We start from the raw sequence: 22,806 nt of genomic DNA on the forward strand, positions 1-22,806 counted from the left end.
TCACTTGTGATGAAACAGTATTTCTGGGAAATTCAGATACTCTACTTTTTGAGAGGACTCTTGTTCCCATTGATCTCCATGCATTTTGCATCTTCAAACTATTTTGAATTAATGGGTACTATTTCAAGTATTATTTTGCAAAAGGCTGCATTTCTTGTAACAGACTTAAAGCACAATTTCATCCACACTGAAAATAGCAAACCATTCTACGATGCACCCTCACAGAAGCCCTTGAAGGGTGTGGAGAAGAGTAAAACAAGGAGCAGCAGGAATACAAAGTTAAAGGATTACCACACACAGAACTGAAGATCATCCTACACTCCACTATATCATTTCCAATTGATATATTTCTGATAGAATAACATTAGTAACTTTTTGTAGCACTGATTCATTCCTTTTTAGACACATTAACAGTAAAAAGCATAAGCACTTGACTGAAAAAATTCAGTCTTCAATTAACAACAGACAATATCAACTGTCAACTTTTTATCTACGTATCTCTATACTTAGTTCATACCCATTCTATCAGTTTGTTTCTAGGAAGTAATGTTAATTATACCAAATTACTAGAATAATCATGTGAAAATCTGTAAAGGCATAAAAGCAAAGAACTACAGAATAATATAATGTTAGCACTGTTCATTTGCTTGACAAGATTTTTTGATAGATGGAGAAGATTTGAATGTTATTGCTGCTATAGCCACCTCTTTAGAATTTCATCATAATAGCTACACAGGAGCTAGCAACAACAATGGTAATATTGACCAGCTGCCAGAAAATAGTGGCCAGATCAAAAGGGAATGCTACGATTAGATTTGCTCAGAAAATTCAATATACTGGAAAGTAAGCTGCTAAGCAAATGCTCTACAGCAATTCTTCCATGACGCAAGAGGAGCTCATGAAATATTAAAAGTTTTATTTAAAAAGATTAATTATGTGGGTGTCTATGGCAGCTAATCAGATTTGTATAACTTGAGCTATATTTAATGAGATTAATTTTATTATATTGGTCTGACATTATAGTAAGGAAAACACAAACTGAGTATTAGGAAAAGAATAAAAGAGTGTGGAATTATTTGAGAAAGAAAGCAGTAAAGCATTATTTTCTGGCACACTATGTACAATACTCACAAATGTACAGTTGGCACAAAATGTACTACCAGGTTATTACACATTCTTATCCATCTGTTTAAAGTAAACTGTGATCAGTGCTGCAATTTACTTCCAAAACAACTTTCGGATTTCATTTGGAATGGTGTTCCCCAAAACTAAAGGAACAAGGGGCTAAATGGATATCTTGACACCTTCTCAGTGTCAAGAAGACAATAAATTCAGAATGTTTGATTTTGTTTAGGGTGACTCATAATGTCTTGATGAAAAGCACTGAAATCTACAAATGTGCCCAGAAAATTCACTAAACACAACAGAGAGTATAAACACTCATTGAAAACCACACAGGTTTTGCAATCTAGGTATCTATAAAAGGGGAAAGCAAGCTAAAATCCATGCTACTCTATTTAGAGCATCCCGAGAAATTTTCAATATTCTGCAGATGAAAAGAAGCTATGAGGTCCTCTTTTGTAGAAGTTGCAAAGTAAAAAAATAAAAAATCATGATCATAGAAAGAATAAAGAGTCTCTTATGATCCAAGCATAAAATTACTGCCTTGTTAAGCAGGACTCATCAATACTTCTATCAAGGTCCTGAAGTGCACAGGAGAATAATTGCAGAACTTTCAACAGCTCCTTCCAAATTTTCTATTCCTTCACTGAACAGAAGTTCAAATGACAATTCCCTTTCACTACATTTATGAGACCTGTTAATGATTGTCTCACTACCTGCTCTTGATCAGCCAGCAAAAAACTGAAAGTCAGAGGATCCTGTTTCTTCTTTCTGATGATGCTCCTTGACTGTCACAATTCTTTTTGCTGTTGACCTACTCTTGGATTGGCTACTTGAAAATATATCTCTTTTCTGAGATTTTTTTTTAAGCAAGGAAACAAACAAAATTCCTCTTTTTTCAGGATTGAAAAAACCTCCTCTTGGAGGCCTCATTGATAGGGTAAGTCTTAGTTAAAGTATTTGGAATCTCTTCTCACTTATTTTGCCATTTCCTTCCATGCACAGTCAACAGAAGAAGTTACATTCACAGCCCTTTACAAAACAACATACTACAACATTAAGCTCAAAACTTAAAAATACACAAACTGTATGCTGAATTAAAAATTACCATTTAGATAATCCTGCAAGAAGGAACAGATTCAAAAAGAGTTAACATTGAGCTCATTCTGCAGCATGTTTTCTGCAGTAACTATGAACTTGTTCCAAAAGACGCTATTAATAATTTTTAACAGAGTTCAGTCTTGTCACTAAAATTAAACCAAAGTACTCTTTAGAAAACATGTGTCATACCTGAAGAATTGACCTATCTCCCTGATGTCTTACATATATTTTTTTTCTATATATGTACATGTATATTTATATACACACATGTATTTATACACACAACTTCAGCTAATCAGTGTTCATTTCAATATAACAAAACTTCTGGTGCTTTTAAAAATGCAACAGTCTCATCAACATAGAGATGAAGAAAATTACTGGCTACCCAAACTACTCTGTATTACCAGCCACTTCTATCTCTCTTCTTCATAAATCCTCTTTGCACAGTCTTTGCAAAAGTGTGTTTTCCAAGAATCTGAAAGCAGATTTGTTACTTCCACTGTAAAATACTAATAAACATCATCCAGGACTGAAACAACACAGTTTTTAGCTTGTGCAGTTTACAAGTTTGTCTTCACAAGTGGTTATCTGCAATTGTTATAGTCTTCCTCTGTTGCATTTCCCCATTTTTCTCCTGATCATTTATGATGGTAATTTTAGGCTTCAGTCTTGATTTGCAATGATTCAAACAGGCTCAGTTACCTCTTTAAAGAAAACACTTGAGAATTTACAGGCATAAACAAGCATAGTACAAAGTATGCAAAACAAAATCTGTTTGTTTCAAGTAGCTGTAAATTCACAGAGAGATGCATACATCTAATTTACATGTTTTAACCATTATCTTAAAACAAACTAGTGGCAGAGGTTAAAGTATAGAGCCTATCCACTGAAACTCAGCATCTTTAGCCTCTGACAGTGAGTGCTCTCATCTTTTCAAGGAACGCTAAGAAAAAAATCAACACAAAATAAATAAAATTTTGTTGATGGACTTCAGCTGTTGGGGAAAAGCTCAAGTGACCATTCCTCTGACCCAGATATCCCTTTCTAAATAAAAATACCCCAGCAATGAATTTGAAAAATGAACCTGACAAAAATGTGAACTGTTTGGTAACAAACAAAACACCTCTCATATGCACCTGTATTCAAAGCAGAGATGGCTGCTTCTGCCAGTCAGGTAAGAGAAGCAGAGCTTAAAAAGTAAACTAAAAGACCCCATATAATGTGTTTATGGAATGGTCAGATGGTACAGCAACAAAAGAAAAAAAACCAAGGAGTTAATTATAACAATGGAAGATGCAGAGGAGCAGTCAGCATCATCAGGCTTGAGCTAAAGCCCTTTTGCAGCTGAAAATCAAAATACTAATAAACAAGTAAAGCAGGGGGGTCACTGAATTCTGGCTGGTAAAAAGGTGCTGATCACTTTAGAAAAATGTGGTTATAATAAAATGAGGGAGCAGATTGTGAGACGCAAGAAGATAAAAGGCACAGAAGCTGACAGCAAATTTTCACCCAAAAATGCTTTCAGGTTCATCCAGTAGTTACCATTTGGCTGTATGCAATACAAAGTACAGGCTGAAGAACAGTCCCTTCATGTCTGTGATGATATTCCTGTCGGAGTGAACGTTTTTTTTGACCTTACATACATAAGTAATTTTTTTCAGTAGTGTTACTCTGGGTAACAGAGATAAACTATCTAGTTGAGTGAAGACCTAGGACAAAGAGAAAAAGGAAGCTGATCTTACATCCTGAGGAGTCACTATTTAAAGTGAGATTATTTCTGACTGCTCATCCAAACTGACTAATCATCACAGTGAATCAAGGGCCTTTTAGTATCTGCATCCAGTGTGCTGTTGAAGACTATATGCACCAAGAATAGCAGTAACAGATAAATCAATTAAAACTAAACAAATCTAATTTCCTGGAACAAGAACAGTTTAATAAAACACATTTCAAAACATGAATGGAAAAAAATCATCCTAAGCCATTAGAAACACATTCCACCCCCATTCAAGAGCACATTGAGTATCTAATCTGTTTTTGTTACTTCATCTCCCAACACCAGCTATGTCATATTGAACTTAAATAATTGGGACAACAGGAAAACTGACATTTATGCTACCACTAACACATTTGTGAAGGCATCAGATGGCTTTCAATACTCTTTTAGATCATAAAATTAGAACTTGTTTGTACACAAAGCTAGACAAAAGAGTTTTACTCCAAATTCTGCTTTAGAATAAAGACAAAATTTCTTTGAAAGAAACTCTAGAAGCACGACTAGAGGCTCTACTAATACATACACACAGCTGCTGGTTTTCAGAAGCCTTCATGTGTTATGACTAGATTGATTCAGACAGGATTGACTAAAAGGATATTTTTTACATACAAAAGCTTTATCTAAATATCTAGAGTCCAAAAGACTTCTTTGTATGCAGCATTTTACAACTAAGTTGATATGATTTCCATACACTTTCATAAATCATGTGATTTGTGTGACTGATGTTATAAGATCCTCCTTGCTGCACAATGAAAATCCTTAGATTGTCCAAGACAAATTTGGTCAGCTTTCCACATATATCACAGAAAAGATAAAATAAAAAAGTGTCAAATCTAGACATTAAAAAGAAAAGACAAATTTGTTTTGTTTTGTTTGTTTTTTGGGGGTTTTTTTTTGGTAGTCCTGTGGTGCATAAAACAACCACACTCAATTTTTAGTGGGAAAAGAAGTTCTCATTCTTGTGACTAAGTTACCCAAAGATTTCAGCCTAGGTGCTTTTTCATATTTGAAATATGACATTGATTTTTTTTTTCTATGCAATTATTCTGAAAATATTTTGACAAGTAGCAGTTAACTTAAATCTTGGACAAGAGCATCTTCACAGAACATTACAGATTAAGTTAAAAAATCTATTTTTCCTTTAGGCAAAATGGCTAGTGAATAGCTAACAATCAAGTAATGCATGCGTTTCAGTTCTACATATCCTTTCAGTGCTCCTGTCCTTCAATTAGCCATTGATTTGAAAATGTCGATTTTCCTGATAATGGTTTTATGTGCAGTATGATCAGCCTCATTAAATTCCTTTTATTTCACATGAACACGTGGATCGCAACTTCACATTTATTTAAACAAATCCAACTGAATGCAGTACCCTGGTTTTTCCTTCATTTTATGCCTAAATATTTTCAGTTGCTTCTGTACAAAATGTCTAGTCTGGTCTTTTCTAAGATGAAGTTTATAAGCTCTTTTTCAGTACAGTAAACAATACCCAGTTGCAAGCAAAATTAACTTCCTTAATAACAGCAATATTTATGTTGTTTAACATGCCCTACAAAAGACCTGCCCATAGAACAGGGAAAGAATTTGCTACGGCCATTATAATGACAAATACAACGACCCTTATAAAGCTGAACTTGGTGCTTCTCCTGGAGCTTTGTCCACTGGGTAGGAAAATAAGGATGATATAAAACAATATGGTAAACTTTCAACTCCTGTATCATCTCCTGAAGCTGAACTCTGGACACACAAAGAAGAAACAATAGCAAAGAAAGTGCTGAACTAAAAAATCATATCACTTAAGAATGCTGGACAACTTCTGTACCTAATCCTTCGGTTCATATACGGAAGGTGAAGTCATGGAAAGACAATTTATATACTCTCTCTCAAAACTGACCAACTGACTTCCATGACAGAAAATTAATATACAAAACCCAAAAATCTAATAAAAGTCATATACAACTACAGGTACACGAGTTAAAGTCTCAGTTGTAAATGTCACATTCCAACACAATAGAAATCTAACATGCTGCTAAATTTACCAACTTTGTATATAGTTTAAATGCATGTATTTAAAAACAAGAAATAGTATTTCCTCATATATGGCTTATATTTTTCATAGTCCTACAAAATATTTTGCTGCCTACTTAAATTGTGTTTAGAGCTCCCTGCTCAATAATCCCATTTACTGCTAAACACAGTAACTTCTAACGCATATTTTGGCTGAAGAAGGTTTTATTAGTACAGTTTCTGATTTAGTGAGGTAATTAAGTGCATGACTACCTTTCAGTGCCTTGGCCCTATTTCCCTGTCTATCATTAGTTATTTTTGGATTAACTTACTGCACTAGGAACTTGCACAGAGAGATCTTGAACTTAGAGGACTACCAGAGGCACTCTAATACATATTCAGAATGGAGCAACCAGAACACATCAAATTGCAGTGACAGACAGTATTCCACAATAAGTATGACCTCATGGAAAAATGTGCATGCATGTAAGAACTGTCCAAAGCTGTGAAATCAGAGGGTAAGTCACATCTGCATCAGCACCTTGGACATCTCTTAACTGAAGAGATCAGTGAGGTGTCATATTATTAAATGGCAATGAATCACTTCTGTCACAAAATGTCTTTGGAAGATCATGGTTAACTGATAATAAAGCTGACTTCTTAAAGAGAAAGTCTTCCTCAGTTGCGTACATTTTATTCAACTGTAATTTAACAAAAAAACAAAACCAGGAAGAATTCTAAAATGTGACATATAGATTAAATGACAGTTGAAAAGATGCTGTAACAAGCACGTGAGCCTATTGACTAGTGAGCATCTATCCCATGCAAAGAACAGCCCTACCCAGCATACTGCACATTGATTCCAACATTCACTTGAAAACTGTGGTAAGGAAGGGTCACTAAGGTATAAATTACCTGCAAACAGAGCACTGCCGCTGTGGCTGGAGGGCAGTGAACATCACTATCACAGAGTAGTTACGAGGTGGAGCCTTCACAAATCGTCGGAATTTATCTCCATTCATGCGGACGACTGAACGCCTTGAGCTCCACTCCATCAGCTGTTCCACTTTCTCAGCCAAAAGATTCTGTAATTAAGGACAAGGATGAGGAACGTTTAAACTTTAAATTTAAGTGCTTTGTACCTATATTCTGCCTTTGCACCCTCCAAATTCCGCTGCGCTCAAGACAGAAGTTATATATAGCTATATGTAGCAGAGGTTAGCTTATAGCATAATTTAGTCTTTCATGTAGTAAACAAGATTTTAAGTATTTAAAAAAATAACTCAATGTGGTTGTAAACAGAAAGAATACATAAAATGAAATCAAACAGGTTGCTATCAAAGGCAAAGGAGTAGAGTAAGGATCACTGCCTAAAAAGAAGTTACCACTACAGCAATAATTTAACTTCCATTTTAAAAAATTGAAGTTTTAGAAAATGCAGCCTTATGTTGTATTTATTCCATTTAGTAAAAATCACAGCAGGATACTGTCAGTCACCTAAGTATAAAGATGAAAGAAAATTGTACCTACAAAGAGAGAGAAATAGTTATATGTTTAGAATTTCCTGCAAATGTATCACACTGAATTTAAATTCATGAGAGTTTTATATTTTGCTACAGACAGGAATGCACTGTCATATAAACCCATCTAGGTACATTCCATTATGAGACCAATGTTTTAAGCTGACCTCAAGACTGAGAAGCCCAAAATATTTTGATTGCTACCACTGTATAAGAAAAATCTGCTTGTGCATTGTCTTTTGCTTGAAAGCATTCCATCACATGAATGATTTAAAATCAAGCTATGGGACATGTTAAACAACAGCCCTCTTTATCTAACTATTCCTATGAAAATCCATTTAGGTTTTTTTCTTTTCAAGTAAGCCTGATTCCACACCTGCTCAGCAGAAAGTGTTCAGTTTCCTAAGTTACCTAGGCTCAGCAAGGTTGTACTGACCATGCTCTATATGGATTGCTGCATATAGGTTACCAGGATCAATGCATCTATATTAGTTTAAGTCTTCAGTTCCCTGCTCACTGGCCCTGTGGAAGCTGCCCATATCAAATAAAAACTAAAAAAAGAGTAGAGAAAACTGTAATATTACAACTCAGAAGCTGAGTGCTGAGAGAAAGTGACATGGACAGAGAAGGTGGCAGACAGACAGGAACAGAAAAGTGAGGAAGGCACATCAAACAAAGAGGAAACTAACTTCAGAAAACTTGAAGATGCCAGACCTCTGTTAAAATACACATAAACTAGTGAAAGGGTTTACAAATTGATCAGGCTACACTGTGGAGGGGTAGAACAAACTAGCTTAAAAAACATATTGAAATAGGAACACTCTCAGAAAAGAGAGCATGATGACAGGTGAGGCAAGGATAAAAGTCAAACACTGTGCAAGAACAACTGAGCAAGGAGACAATCAGTAATCAGTAATGCTATGAATGAGAGTAGAGATAGAGGTATGAGGGGAAGGAAGGAATGAACTGCAAGGATAAATAAAAATTATACTGTGCCTGTCAGATCTTCCATCCTCAAAATTATCAGAGCCCCTTAGGCACAGGTCATCAGAAGGCTTGAGTACAAAAGAAGTTTTGATGAATGTGAACCATGAACAGTTCTGAAATACCTGCATTTACACGACCCTATAAAAAAATTCCTTTAGGCTTTTGTTCCTGTTCTCAGAATTTAGCTGGTACTTGTAATCATGAATGTGAAGGAGAGATTACAGCTCAGTTTATCATGAGAGTATCAATGACTCAATTAATACTGTAATTTTTCTTCTTCAAAAAGACGTATGTTTCTGGTGGTTTTGCTTCAAGTAGATATTATATAAGTTATTTTCTTTAAAAAGATTCATAAAGCAAATTACATAAAAAATGAAGCCTACACATTTGTAAGACTTCCTTCAATTAGCAGTGCCAGGATTAAATCTTTGTTCATTTCAATAGATTCACTCCTTTTGCATCAGGCACTCCCAGCCAGTAACGCACAACAAAATACTAGGAGCTAAAAACAATGGGAACTAGTATATCCAAAAGCTTTAATAACTCAAGCAAAAAGATAAACCAAAGAGAACTAATAAAAAGACATAACTTTTATATTAACACAGGAATGATGCATAATATCCTAGTTGGTACAGAAAAACAAATACTTTTCAGAATAGGCCTTATTCAAAGAAAAGAAACCCTTGAAATAGCATTAAGGGTATGAAAGCAAAAGCATGATCTTGACAGAACGAAAAAAAAAAAAAGGAGAGGAGAAAAAAAATCCAGCTCTATTAGTGCTAAATAATTTGTTTCTATAAAATAAAGTTATATGAAAGAATCTTACTCAGAGAACTCCCAATTCTAGTTTTACTTGGAAGCTAGTTGCCAATAAAAAATAGTCTTGTTTTCTTTAGATTCAGCCACGTATAATGTCACCTTTTTACACAGCTCTTGTGCAATATTCACTATAATGTTCTCAACCACTTGTATCATTTGTTGTTGTTTGGTTTTTTCTTATATGCACAAGGTAAAAAGCTAGTAACTAAACTAACTTTATGTATGTACTACACTAGGTAAAATCAAACTAATATTTCAGGAGTGTAGTCATTAGGTACAATGTATATACTTGCTTCACTGCATTCTGAAGAAATCTATTCTTTTCAAATAGAAAGTTATTAAATAGACTGCAGATAGTGGCTTGCATCATGAAACATTCTGCTACACTTCTCTTAGGTAACTAACTGCACTTCAATACCCTACCAATTTTTTTGTACACTTTATTTCAGAAGACTTCTTTCGCAGAGTAATTGATAGAAGGGACTGACAACTCTAGAATTCACAGTGCAGTCATTCTGACTTAAGTCTTTTGAGAGAGATGAAGGTTTGATATTGTTTTTGTAATTTATAAAATATTTTCACAATATATGCTCCTGAGTAAGTTAGCAACCTTTTCCTCATTTCATTTAATAACGAAATCTAAGAAATAAATCTACGAAACAAAAGTTTCCATTTTAGCCATGCATTTGACTTTAATGCTAAGTCTTAAGGAAATATGGCACATTTAAAATTCCAACTGTCTAATTCAGCTTTGCATCAAAAAGGCACCCACTTAACAGACTCAGAAAATTGGTCAGTGTGTTAACAGGTAGGCAGCAGGGGAAAGTGTGTTTTAAGTATACTGAAGCCAGCAGACCAGTCTTAAGGATTTCATAATTCAGGATCCAATTTAAATACTTTTTTTAAGAAAATTATTTTTTTAAAATAAAAGTGTAGAAAACAGAAAAACATACTGTTCAACATACTGTTGAATATGCATGAGCATATTTATGGATGATCTCTCTCCTCAGTCAAAAATTTTCTCTTCTGTGAAAGAAGTGTTGAAAAGTGAAGAAAATTTGACAGAAAAACATGTAGAACCAAAAGGCAAAATTTTTCATATTACCCTAATAAATCTACTAATATCCTGGAAAGCAGTTAGACCATTGAAAAGACAATGGTCTATCCCAAATTGTTCTTGCTGTGAAGATACTGAAACTGAACATATTTTCTTCCAAGATTTACCATCCAACTACACAAACCATGCATAAAACTGTCACCAAAGTAAATTCCCATTAGGATTCTAGACACATAAGTTTTATTAACTTGCCTTGTTTCACCCCCTGGGATAAGTCTTCTGCCAGAGAAAATCTGAAAGTAGGAGAGAATGGCTAAATCTAACAAAACACATCTTGTGATGACAGAGACACAACTGTTACCTAAATCCAGAAAACAAGGGACACTACCTCATTTTCACTCCAGATTTCTAATCTTCTGCTCCTTTCCACAGTCTATACAAGTAAGGACCCTACATATGTTTAAACCTATTCATTTACAGAATTCCTCTGAGCACTTACTAGCTTTATGCTGATAACTTGAAAGAGACTGTTTTAGCTAAAACACTAGGGCAAAAACCCCCAAACAAACAAACCCCCCCAAAGCCTAAGCACGAGAATGGAAATTCTTCCTGTATGAAGAAAACTCAGGGTTTGATGTTGCAAATAACTACAAAAGGATCAACAGGTAACAGTCGGTAAAAACACTGAGAACATTAAATCAATGGATGAAGAAGCAGCCATGTATAACCTATTTATTTTTATTAGCTGATTCTCCAAGCAGAATAGAAGAACATGTATGGTCTATGTGTGGAAACAAAGTAAATGCTAATTTCTGCAAACAAACAGAACTATAACATTACTTGCTACTCCTACACTATTTTGTAACAAGTGAAAATGTATGGCACATCAACATTCTTACAAAACTAAATAATCCTTAAGAATGTAACTCAGAAAATCCAAAATCCAGGAATTTTCTTACACAACAAGTAAAGCTGTTAATTTTTTTAGAAAATGGGATTACTTCATAAAGGAATCACCTATGAAAATTGTCTTTGCTCCTGAAATAGTGACAGTCATTGGCATTTTTTCCTCAATCCTGTTAAGCAGATGAGCACTCCCCACTGAAATAAAAGCTGCTTGGGAAAACAATTCTAAATAATTCTTCCTTTATCCCTAAGGCTAGTAAAATGTTTTTCCATTTGCAGTTGTCCCTATTACTGAGTCAAGAAGAAAACAAAAGAAAAAAGTTAAATTTCATCTATTATGGATCTTGGTTTTCCAGTGATGTCATGAAACAACTATGTTACCTGTCAAAAAGCAATGTGTGACATGTTAGGAAACTAAAGATGCTGGTAGGCCGAGCTTCTGGTATCTGCCCCCGAAGCAATTCCCTATTAGGGATTGCTTCCCAATGATCCCCCATATCTCCTCTCTGCTTCTTAACTCAATAGAGGTTGACATCTACAAGCCTTCCCTTTCATACTCTGTGACTAGCTACTCAAAACACAGCTTTATTTATTCACTCTCCCAAGACATGGTGCCTACAAGACAAAGCATAAAAAACAAGAATCACCCTGTATACACACATGTTGCCTCACTTGACTGTTAATCTTTCTTGTCCAGATTTTCTAAATTTCTTTTGGCCCAAATAAAACTCTCTTGGGGGCAGGGGGTACCAAATAACAAAAAACAAAGTACCACACATATTTTCCTAAGTGCTGCTTGTTCTGTCCAGTGGATGGTTTTCAAGATTTCTTCTTTAGACTTCCTTTCATTTACTTTGCCTTCAGTTAGAATAACCTAACACACATAAATTAAGGTATAAGCGGCTATTGGGAAAAAGCAAAGAACTAAGTCCCAACAATATTAGTCATTGAGTCAGTGTTCAAACTAGTCTCCTTCCATTTGAAACACACCAGCCTTACCACTTTCATCTTTCAGGTTTCAGAAGAGGTTTTGGGTCTTTCTGATGTAAGAGGGTCCAGAATACTGCTCAATATGGGAACCTGGAAGACTAAGACCTCAGCTCTAGAAAGACTGGGTCAAAAGACATCTATACTAGGAAAAGTATAAATTAGCCAGGGACTCAATCTACTAATAAGGCTGAAGCATTGGTTACTAGCAAGCCATTCCCCTTTCCTGATAAAAATTCAAATTCACTCCAGTACTTCAAATTTCAGTTTCTGTAATGAATGTAATGAAAGAAATAAAGTACTAATTAAAGTTTCTAATTAATGTTTTGATACTACATTTGCTACTGGAGATGAGTTAACTACAGATTTTGTTAAGTATTTCTGAAATGATGACGCTGCAAATAATAAAAAAAAAAAAAAAGAAAGCTTGACTTCCATGTTTCCTTTATGTGTATTTTACCAAAACTAGCTAAGGCAGATTGAAAAACCACCCTTGATGAAAATTCTGCTTTGTTCACTCAGATGCATCAAATCCCCAGGAAATGCTAGCTCTGTACACAATAATTTCAGGACAACATTCATTGTAAAAAAACCAACCAACCAACCAAAAAACAAACCACAAAACAAAGTTGCACTGATAGGGCACGTAAAGTATCTCATAAATCTATCTACAGCATGTAGCTTAAATTCCAATTTATTTTAACAATCTCCATTTTAGTCTTTAATTACACTAAGAATAATAGTACAGAGACACTAACTGCACTAATAAACACATTTCAGCAGTATATTGTAATAATAGTTAACTTCCCTAAAAATATGTCTGATAAACATTCACAGACAGGCAATTACTGACCCTATTACATTCGTGGCAGAAAGATGATGGGATCAACATTCAAAGTGTTCTTACAGGCATTCATTCCTCTGTTATCCCTTGGTCACCTGATGCCTGCATAAAAATGTCATTTATGCCACCAACATATCAATATCCTTGAACATACAAAAAATACTTTTATCATTAGTAAAACTCAACACACAATAATATATTTAGATAATTTCATATAATATTTCCTACACACTAAAAAGGGAGAAGACAGAAGGCTACTTTCCTGCATAAGTCTTCAAAACAAGATTTCAAATAGCTCATGGACTTGAAAGTGCAAAGAAAGGTAATTCCTTTGATCTTTCCACATCTTCACTCTTCTCTCTAACATTTTCTAGGCTATTCTAACACCTGGGGAAAAAATTAAAATATATTTCACTTTTGTCAAAATTTACTCCTCTTCAAATTAAGGCAATCAGCACCAATAGCTTTATCAAAAATACTTAGTTGCTGTTTTGAACTTGTCTTTACCACAAGAATAGAAACCATTGGTCATGTCAAAGTTACAAACTGTAATTTCTTGATTCACAACCCTAGGCCTAATGGAGAACTCCAGGATTAAGTATCTGAATATTCCACTGAGCAACACATTACTCTGCAGCTGTACACTAATAAACTAATTCTACAATTGAGAATGACTATCAGTACTGCAAATGTTTTCTTCTCTGATTTCTCCCCTGCAACAAAAGAGGAGCATAAGTTAATGTAAATATTACTAACCACTAAAATATACAGAAATCTGTTTGGATACTTTTTTCATTCTCAGATTATTTATTTATTTAAAAGCCATTGCCTGAACATAATTGAGAAGCCATGTAAGCTGCCACAGTATGACTGACTTAATATTATGCTCCATTGACTCAAAGTCATTTAGCTGTGACTGAGGATTTGCTTTTTGGAATGAGACACTGATTTTCATCTTTGTGTAAAATAGCCTACATTTTGTGGCATTAAACCTAAAAATGTCCTTTTAAGGCCGAGTAGATAAATGAATGGAGAAGCAAAAGTACTGTAGGTTTTTTATTTTAATTTTAGCACATAAGTTGTTCTATTAGCAGTTTCAGAAAAATCTGGTTAATTTCCTATTACATGAAGCTGTCATTTTCTGTACATTATACAAGAAAGTATTAAGATCAATATTTTCTTACACCGTGGAAAATGCAAGATTGAAAATAACCTGTATAATGGTTTACATGGATGTATTTTTTCCCTTGATTTTACAGAGATCTTCAATTTCAATTGAATACAATCAAAAATTGATGATTCATTTCAAAATACAAGAAATTCACCATTTTGTATTTAATACTTTTCAAAATTTTCAAAATTTGTCACAAACTTTATGATGATTTCCATTCTTTAAAAAATAAAGTTCATCTGATTTAAATAAAGCCTATAAGATCAACAATATGAATTACAGAGTAAGACTCCAGTATTGTAAACAAGCGCACAGCTTATTTCAGGGAAGATAATACCTACTGTACTGCATTAAATAAAAACAAGCTAAACCATTTAAGTTTTATTGAAATAAGCCTAGGTAAGATGCCTTATACAACTAGGCTTTTCCCCTATTATTTTATTTTACTTTTTTTTCTTTAGAAGCATGGAAGTCGTTTATAACATAATGAGGAATATCAAAAGGATGAATTACGAATTAGAGAAAAGATTCTACAACAAAAGCAGCAGCTAAACTTCAAAGTACATTTTGCTTAGGTCACCTTTATACTGGAAGGATATTAGTCTCAGGAGAGCATAATATAGGACATCCAGGATGATTCCGAGAGTACTTGTTATACACAAAGGCTAAAAAAGCTCCATTTACTCTCAGTGGAAAACAGTTCAGGGTGACCTAGCAAAAATATTGCAAAAATTCTTGATTAAGATGGGAAGAAATCTTTAGCTAAATATTAAAATTATGCACAAAAAGTTAAAAACTAATTCTGCACATATATTTTAATTCATTAAGACCAAACTCCTAATCCTAAATTACAATAATGTTTTTCAATATTCGGAACCTTCAGATTCCTGGGAATTGGATTCAGCCATACCTTTCAGAGTGCTCAGTTTATGATTTTTTAAGCAGATACTTCAAGTTAACTCTATGCACAATTATTATTTCACAAATAAAAACTCTTTCTAAATCCAGGAACACATCTCAAAGCTACAGATCATCAAGATGTTTAATATCAACTTATTTGGCCTGTAATTTTCAAATATTTCTGATTTTTAGGCAAAATTAAACTTAGCTAAACCAGCCTTTTAAACCAGGCGCTATTTATATTGCCATTCTGAGTTTCTGGACCCCAAGGCCTTTTTTTGTTAAGTTCAGGTTTCTGCAAGAATCATCTCACATCATTCAGCAGCCTGGTTCAATTTCCAGTGTAGAATTATGAATTAACTACTGAAAGCCATTCCGGAACTAAGATATACTTTGTGTACCTCTCCCTTGCTACAAAGAATACTGACTTCTCAACACATTATTAACATTGTGTTTATGTATAAAAATGACCTCTGATCCCATGCTTTTCCTTCCACATCTTCAGGGTTTGCTGAAATGAGCAGGCAGGCTAATTCAATCTAGATCATTTGAAGAAGCGGTATTTCTCTACTAAAAGCAAAGTTTCACACTACAGGAAGACACAAGACATTTCTCCTCCTTTTTCTTCATTCTAAAACTAGAGTCCACAGTGTCTTTGAAAATGTGAAAACGAGGTCTTTCTTTTACTCTCAAGCACTATTTGTGAACTTGAACGTTCTACATACAGTGCTATATAACCAACTGTTCCTTCTCAGCTTTCTTGCAAAATTTTTTTTTTCAGCCAAATCTCTTTAGCTATTAAAAAGGAAAGTGTTACAGAGTAAGCAATAAGAACCTGGTAATCCAGGATCAGGTTGCTCATATACAAGTTTTGTACACACCAGAGCATGTAGCTCCAGTACCCCATATACCCCAAATGAGGACATGCTACCCTGGGAGAAATTCAAATAACTTATGTAGTATGTTCCTTAGGGAAAACAAACAAACAAACAAACAAAACAAATCAGAAACAGATTTTAAAAAAACCAAAACCAAATGAAACCACAAGACAAGTAACAACAAAATCCAGACAAAATAACCAGCCACCCCTAACCTCTGGGCAACTCCTGACTATGCTCAGTCATCTTCACAGTACAGAAGTGTTTACTAATGTTCGGATAGAATCTTTGGTGTTTCATTTTGGGCCCACTGCCTCCAGTCCTGTCACTGGGCACCAGTGATTCTGGCTATCATCTTTACTCTTCAGGTATTTATTTACATCAATATAACTGCTCCTGAACCTTCACTTTTCTAGGATAAACATTCCCAACTCTCTCAGTCCTTCCTCAGAATCTTTTCAATTTCAGAACATCAGGTGGAAAGCATAGTATTTAAAGGATGTGCATGAAAAGACATCACTTTACTGAACACTGGTTCCATCCTATTTTTTGCCTTTCTTTTCATGAGTGTAAAGCGAGTTCTACTTTACAGAGCAAGTAGCATTTAGAGAAAAGGCGACTTAAACAGACACCAACAAAATTGTTCCTTTGTTCAAAGTGTATTTGTTCCCTGTTTCACAACGAAGTAATTCATAAACTGAACTGCTGTTGAAATACTGCCAATCATCTTTCCCTTTCTATCCCTTACTGCACATTTCTCTGCATACTGGTGGAATGACATGATTTTATGTTGGAAGTTGATAAAGTAACGATGATAGTAACTTCACAAAGAGGTAATTCACCTCAGAAATGTGAGGTTGCTTTGACTTTGGTGGAATGCTACCAATAAATGTTACCACAGTTTGAAAGGGGTCAAAAAGCCAAATGAGCAACTAAATTTCAGGGTACTACAGGATTTTCTCCCTGAAAAATTAAAAATTAAATAGAATCTGGATCTTCTTTGCATTCTGTAAACAGCCATGCTAGAGAGACATTTTACAAAGCCATTGATAACTCAGCTCTCTTCTCTGTGGAATCACCACATAGAGACTAATCCCTCAAAGCCCTTAAGCACTGGGCTACATTGAAGAATTACCCAGACAACCAAAACACGGCTAATGCTAAAAAAGAACTTTCTTCCTCTTCTTAAATTTTCTCAGTTATTTCTAACACCAGGTTAAAATACAGATGCCGTATTCCCAATCCCTGGAAGTACAGAATAGATGACTAACCTGCTACCATGAAAATAAGTTTCATTAAAAAAACTTATGAAATGCTAGATAGGGAAAGCATCAAGAATTTACACTGAATTAGATTAAAAAGGAAGACTGGGAAGGGGCAGTAGCATATACTGTTAAAAGAAAGAAGACTAAGGACAAATAAATTCAACAACCATTTAAAATGTAAAATGCAGAGTAAATACAAAAGAAATCAGAGAAGATTTTGTTCTGTAAGTGAAAACATACCAGAATGAAGGGGCAGAAATTAAATTGTTCTAAGGCACATAAGCACTGTTGGTAATCAGAAATATAACTGCCTGAACAGGAAAACAATGAGGCCTCAATCAAGCATACTGAAATAATTTTGACAGAATCCCCTTGAGAATAATGAATTTATTTCTTTTTAAACTGCTCCAACAAGGAATATAAGAGTATTTCAACTTTATTTGTTATTATATAACAGACATTTAAAATGAGGGTATATAACATAAAAGAATTTTAGAGGAAGCTAAGTGACCTTTAACAAGATCAACAAATCAGCAGAGTCCTCCATACAAGCAAAGAACAACTAGTTAACTTCACGCAGGGAATACGTAAAGCACCTAGTTGAAAAATATTCTGGATATGTGTACTCTGGCTTCTTCATCTTCCAAAACGTTAAAAAACAAAACATAATAAAACAAAACCAAAAACACCAATCAAAAAACCAAACCAAACACAAAAAACAACAACAAAAAAACCCGCCCAAACCCCAAAGCCAATACATAGGCAGATGTCATGAATTTGTCTTTTTGGTATTACTGAGAGAATTCTCAAGTACCTATTTCTTATTGGCACCTTAATGTTAATACAAAAGGTTATCTTGCTGATTAGCACACTGGGAAGCTAAAAAACAGAATTAAATTTCTCACTTGCTTCTTCACAGGAAGTGAATTAAGAGAGTAATGTCAGAGGGAAGATGTGGTGATGATAATAAACACTTTCTATCTTGTGACAACGCAGTTAAGTACTTTCTGAAATAAGATATCTAACTATGCACAAACTAGTCTGTGCAAAATTTAAGAATTTTTAAAAATTATAATCAAAAATTGCAGACAAAATAATCTTTAGAGTGGAAAAAGTTGTTATTGCCAAAGGCACTGAAACGTCTTATACTACCTACCACAGATACAAGTTTTACTTCTTCCTTAAAATTCTATGTGTTCTTGATATTTTACCCATTAACCCACAGGATTAAACTTCCTGTGGTAGAAAAGAAATAAATATTATGCAAAATGTCATTACTATTCTCACCAAACAAAAAAGGTAGCTCCAGACTTGGCTGATGTAAGACATATCAGTGTTAAAAACAACTGCAGATTTAAAACAAAAAAAACCAAAACCAAACAAGAACAAAAGACACCAAACAAACAAAAAAACCCATTAGATTATTCTTTTGCTAAAGAGGAACATAATTTCAAGACCTAAACAAGTCAAGAAATAATAAGTGTCAATTCTGTAACAGATGGAGTACAGACTGATGATTATTCTGCATCTAAAGGTAAACAAAAAGAATACTTGCACTTTTGAAGTATAGAGTACTTAGAGAAAAAAGAGAGAAATTATTTGGCAGTTTGTTTTCTGTTGTTGATTTTAAGGAGTCTGTCAATATAGAATAATGAAAAATGTAAAAGGAGAAAGGAAGCATGACTATAAAATTCGACATTCCACAGACCAATCCTAGAGATTTGCTTTGAAAACAGTTAGAAGGATAAATCTGAGAAGCACTCTTCCTTTTTTTTCCCCAGCTGAAAAAGAGACTCTTTTCCTAATTTTCCTGAGAATCACTTTTCCTGATTACCGAAACGCACAGATACATTCTGAAGCCCTCTTAAGATCCCAAGTCTGTCATCTTAAGCACATAACATAGGCAGTACCAGCTCAGACCACAATTCAGCCTAGTCCACATGCAATACTGGATTCCCACAGAACATTGCAGGTACTAAGCAAACATATTAGATATACTAGTATGTATCTTCCCAGTCCTCACTATTTGCATCTCAGGGACATCCTCAGGTAGAAAACACTATCTTTGTATTGAAAATAACTCCATGAAGAATTAACATTGGAAAATTACTGAAGTCAAAGGGTACATAGTCTTTAAAGAGCAAATCCATTAATATGGGAATAAAATTTATGCACATTCTTGTCCTGTCATGGTTTGACGCTAGCTAAAAGATATACCATAGCTAATTCAACTTATTATCCTACATTTAAATATTCTAGTTTTGAAATCTGCATTCTTTAAGGTCAAAATTAGACACTAGTTAAGCACGCCACCTTCCACACCCTCCCTTTCAAAACCCATTCAACCTAGATTTTGAAGTCAGTTTGGCAAATAAAAAATGCACCTCAGAAACCTTATAGCCTGGGGAATCCACAGAAATAGTTTCCCTACAAAAAGTTTTCCTTTTTTGAATGTGAAGTTCTCTAATACTGCACTTTCTCCCACGTAATCCTAAGACAGCCACTTCCCTAGTTCCCCTACAAATGCTACGACATTAGCCATAATAAAGAGCTAGCAAAGCATGCCAGTTTAAAGACAGGGTACATTGCCACTATTTAGCACAATGGTTTAAGCTGAAACAGTTGCTATTGGAAGGAAAACGCAGGAAAACTGAAACAGTAACTGACCCAAAACCACAGAATGATTCTGATCCGTTCACTTCCCAATTTAATGCCACAAAATCATTTATAAAGATAATCTAAGAAGCGAGTTAACTAGTGAAAGATCAAGTGAGAAAAAATATTTTATAAGCTTACTCCCCTCCTGCTCCCTGAAGTAGAGTAAGAGGGTGGATCTTCTGATAGATAAAGAATAATTGCTATAGAGAAGATTAGCTAGACTTGAAACCAATTATAAGTGATAAGTAAGTGCAAAGCACATCAATATGCTTAGCAATAAAATTGGTAAATATTCATGGAACATGCAAGAACAAGCAGTAAATCAACTCATTACAAGGAAAAATGTCGATCAGGAACACTGACATTGGTTGCACTACTTTAAATATAATCAGTATGGGAAATTTTCATCGCAGAAACTTCTTCAGTTTGCAGTCTTCAAAACATGCCAGAGAAAAAGCAGATACTACTTATCAGCTCATTCCAGTTTCCATCTGGCACAATTTACACTCCATGTTGTTCACGGGAGTCAGGGTTTCACAGTTCAAGAGCTGGACATTAAAAAAAAAACATTTTCTACAGAACTGTACTATTCATTGTGTCAAAATTTCCTTTTCCCTGCATTACGTATGTGCATATTCCTAAATAAAATTCTCAACTTACAGAACTAGTTTGCCCCCTCTATATTTAGAAGAAAACAGTTATGAAAAACTCTCATTCTGACAAGCCTAGAGATGAGTAAATAGGAATTACATTCAGGTTCAAGAAATCCACTGCAGACATTTCAACTCCTCCCTGAACATTTTCAGTGAAATAATACATCAGTGACCACAGGGAGGAGAAAGCATCACCAGAAATTAGATGCAATTACTGCCCTAATCCCTACAGACACAAAGACTGAGAATACACTTTATCTCCATTTGACAGAAACCTATCCTTTTACAAGAACACAACATGATTTGCCATAAAGTTTTAGGTCTGAATCACATTTAAAAATAAGTATGAGGCATTACTTTCCAATTTACTTTGCTGGTACACAAGTCCTTATCTCCCACTCCAAGAATGTAGCTGAACTGAACTGAATTTACTCTGCAAAACAATGTATATAGGACACAATAAATACAAAAAAATTAAAAATAACATTGTTAAATATTTTGCCCTATGTATACACATGGAGTTACATATGCAGGACTGAAACTGGATTATTATTAACCAAGAACACAAACAGGTTATAAAAACACTCCAACTTGACTGAAATCATATGGCTGCGTAAGTGACTTACTATTAGTTTAGCTCACTCGCTTTGGCCAAATATCCAATAATTTATTTTTGCATAGTTAATTTGTTCTTTTACAAGAACTGCTTCTGGCCTGAAGTAGATATTTTTTCTCTCTCTCTTAGCCATGAATAGTGAATGAAGTGAAACTGCCAAATTAGTTATAGTCAAACATATTATATAATCAGACTTATATTTTGCCGTGCGCAAATTGGATTGCAATGATGACTTTACTCTCTCTGTTGAGGAGGTTTGTTTACATCTTAATCAGTGTAGTGTGGAAATGTTCTTCACAGTGGGTCACCATTCTTAATAGTAATGTTCTCCTTTTCCCACTGTATACTGCACTAAGACTCTACCAAAATATTGGACTCTCTACTGCAGATGCTTAAGAGCCCATTCTCTTACTGAAGCATGTATTTCTTTAATGGTAATTGGGTTGATATCTGGACCTTTTATTGATGATGTTCTTAGACTGTGAATGCAGTTTTAGCTTTCTGGGACTGAGAGGAATTAAGTAACATTGAGCTGGGAGTAAATCTGTGATCATTTGGCTTTTGAATTGGATATTACCCATCTGACTTTGAAGAAATTTAAATTTGCAGAACTGGACTTTTATGTTGCTTTATGATAACGGCATGTTTGGTTCTTTCTATGCACACGAATGTGGCATATCAGACTTAATCAGTTTTTCAGATGGTAAAAGTTTTATATTGTACATGCTTTGAGCAGGGATTCTTCCCTTCTGCAGATAACTGTCACTCCTCAAATATGCAGTTTCTTAATTGGTGAAAGATCAGAGCTCTTAATTTTTTAAGTTTTTTCTAAGAAACACAAGGAATGGATGCGTTATTTGCATAGTGAAATGACAGAGAGAGCCAGAAGGTGCATGGAGAAGGAAATTTTTCCTGGAAATAAAAGGGAAAAAATAATAATGTAGAGGATGCCCACAGAAGTTGCAGAATCTCCATCCTTGTAGACTTTAAAAACTGTACTGGACAATGCCCTCAGCAGCCCATGGTAACTTCTGAATTTAACTATGATTTGAGGTGAAAGTTGAATGGGATGACCTCCTCAACATTTAAAATTGTAAAAACAATAAGTGTCAAGAATGTATGATTTTTAAAACCATTTTAATTAAAACTACATTACATCTTGATAGAAGGGATGGTGCTGTAGTGAATAGTCATTAGATCTTGAAGTAACTAATAAGAAATGCTCATTTCACCTGACTGTTTTGAATGAGATGATTCTAGAAGTCTTTTTTCAGTCTAATATATTGGTCATCTTCCAGCAGTCATTTGAAGAGAGACAAGTAGGTTTATGCATGACATGGGTTATTTCCTGTGATTAAAAACTAATGGTGCAGTATTTCTCTATATTGTACTCACCCACCTGATTGCTCTGTGTGTGTGGGAGCAAAGTGTGAAGGTCACTTCTACAAGACTGTCCTGGAATACTGTGATGAGGGGGGATGAGGGCAGCCATTTGAAAATGAATACCAGTTCTAAGCTGTTGAAGAGAGGGTGATTTT

The 22,806-nt window shown here is 34.5% G+C and overlaps 1 protein-coding gene across 1 annotated transcript in view; it reads right to left on the bottom strand.

Annotated features, from left to right (window-relative positions):
* The window catches only part of TUSC3 (tumor suppressor candidate 3), a gene marked incomplete at both ends in the record, with an annotated part of 106,692 nt that overhangs the window by 62,988 nt on the left and 20,898 nt on the right, over positions 1 to 22,806 (bottom strand). Inside the window, one exon of the mRNA XM_082282677.1 lies at positions 6,923 to 7,092. Coding sequence (XP_082138803.1) covers positions 6,923 to 7,092 — 170 coding nt within the window. The remainder of the gene's footprint in view (positions 1 to 6,922; positions 7,093 to 22,806) is intronic.

This window comes from Coloeus monedula, assembly GCF_965178545.1.
Source record: "Coloeus monedula genome assembly, chromosome: 5".
Classification (NCBI taxonomy): domain Eukaryota; kingdom Metazoa; phylum Chordata; class Aves; order Passeriformes; family Corvidae; genus Coloeus; species Coloeus monedula.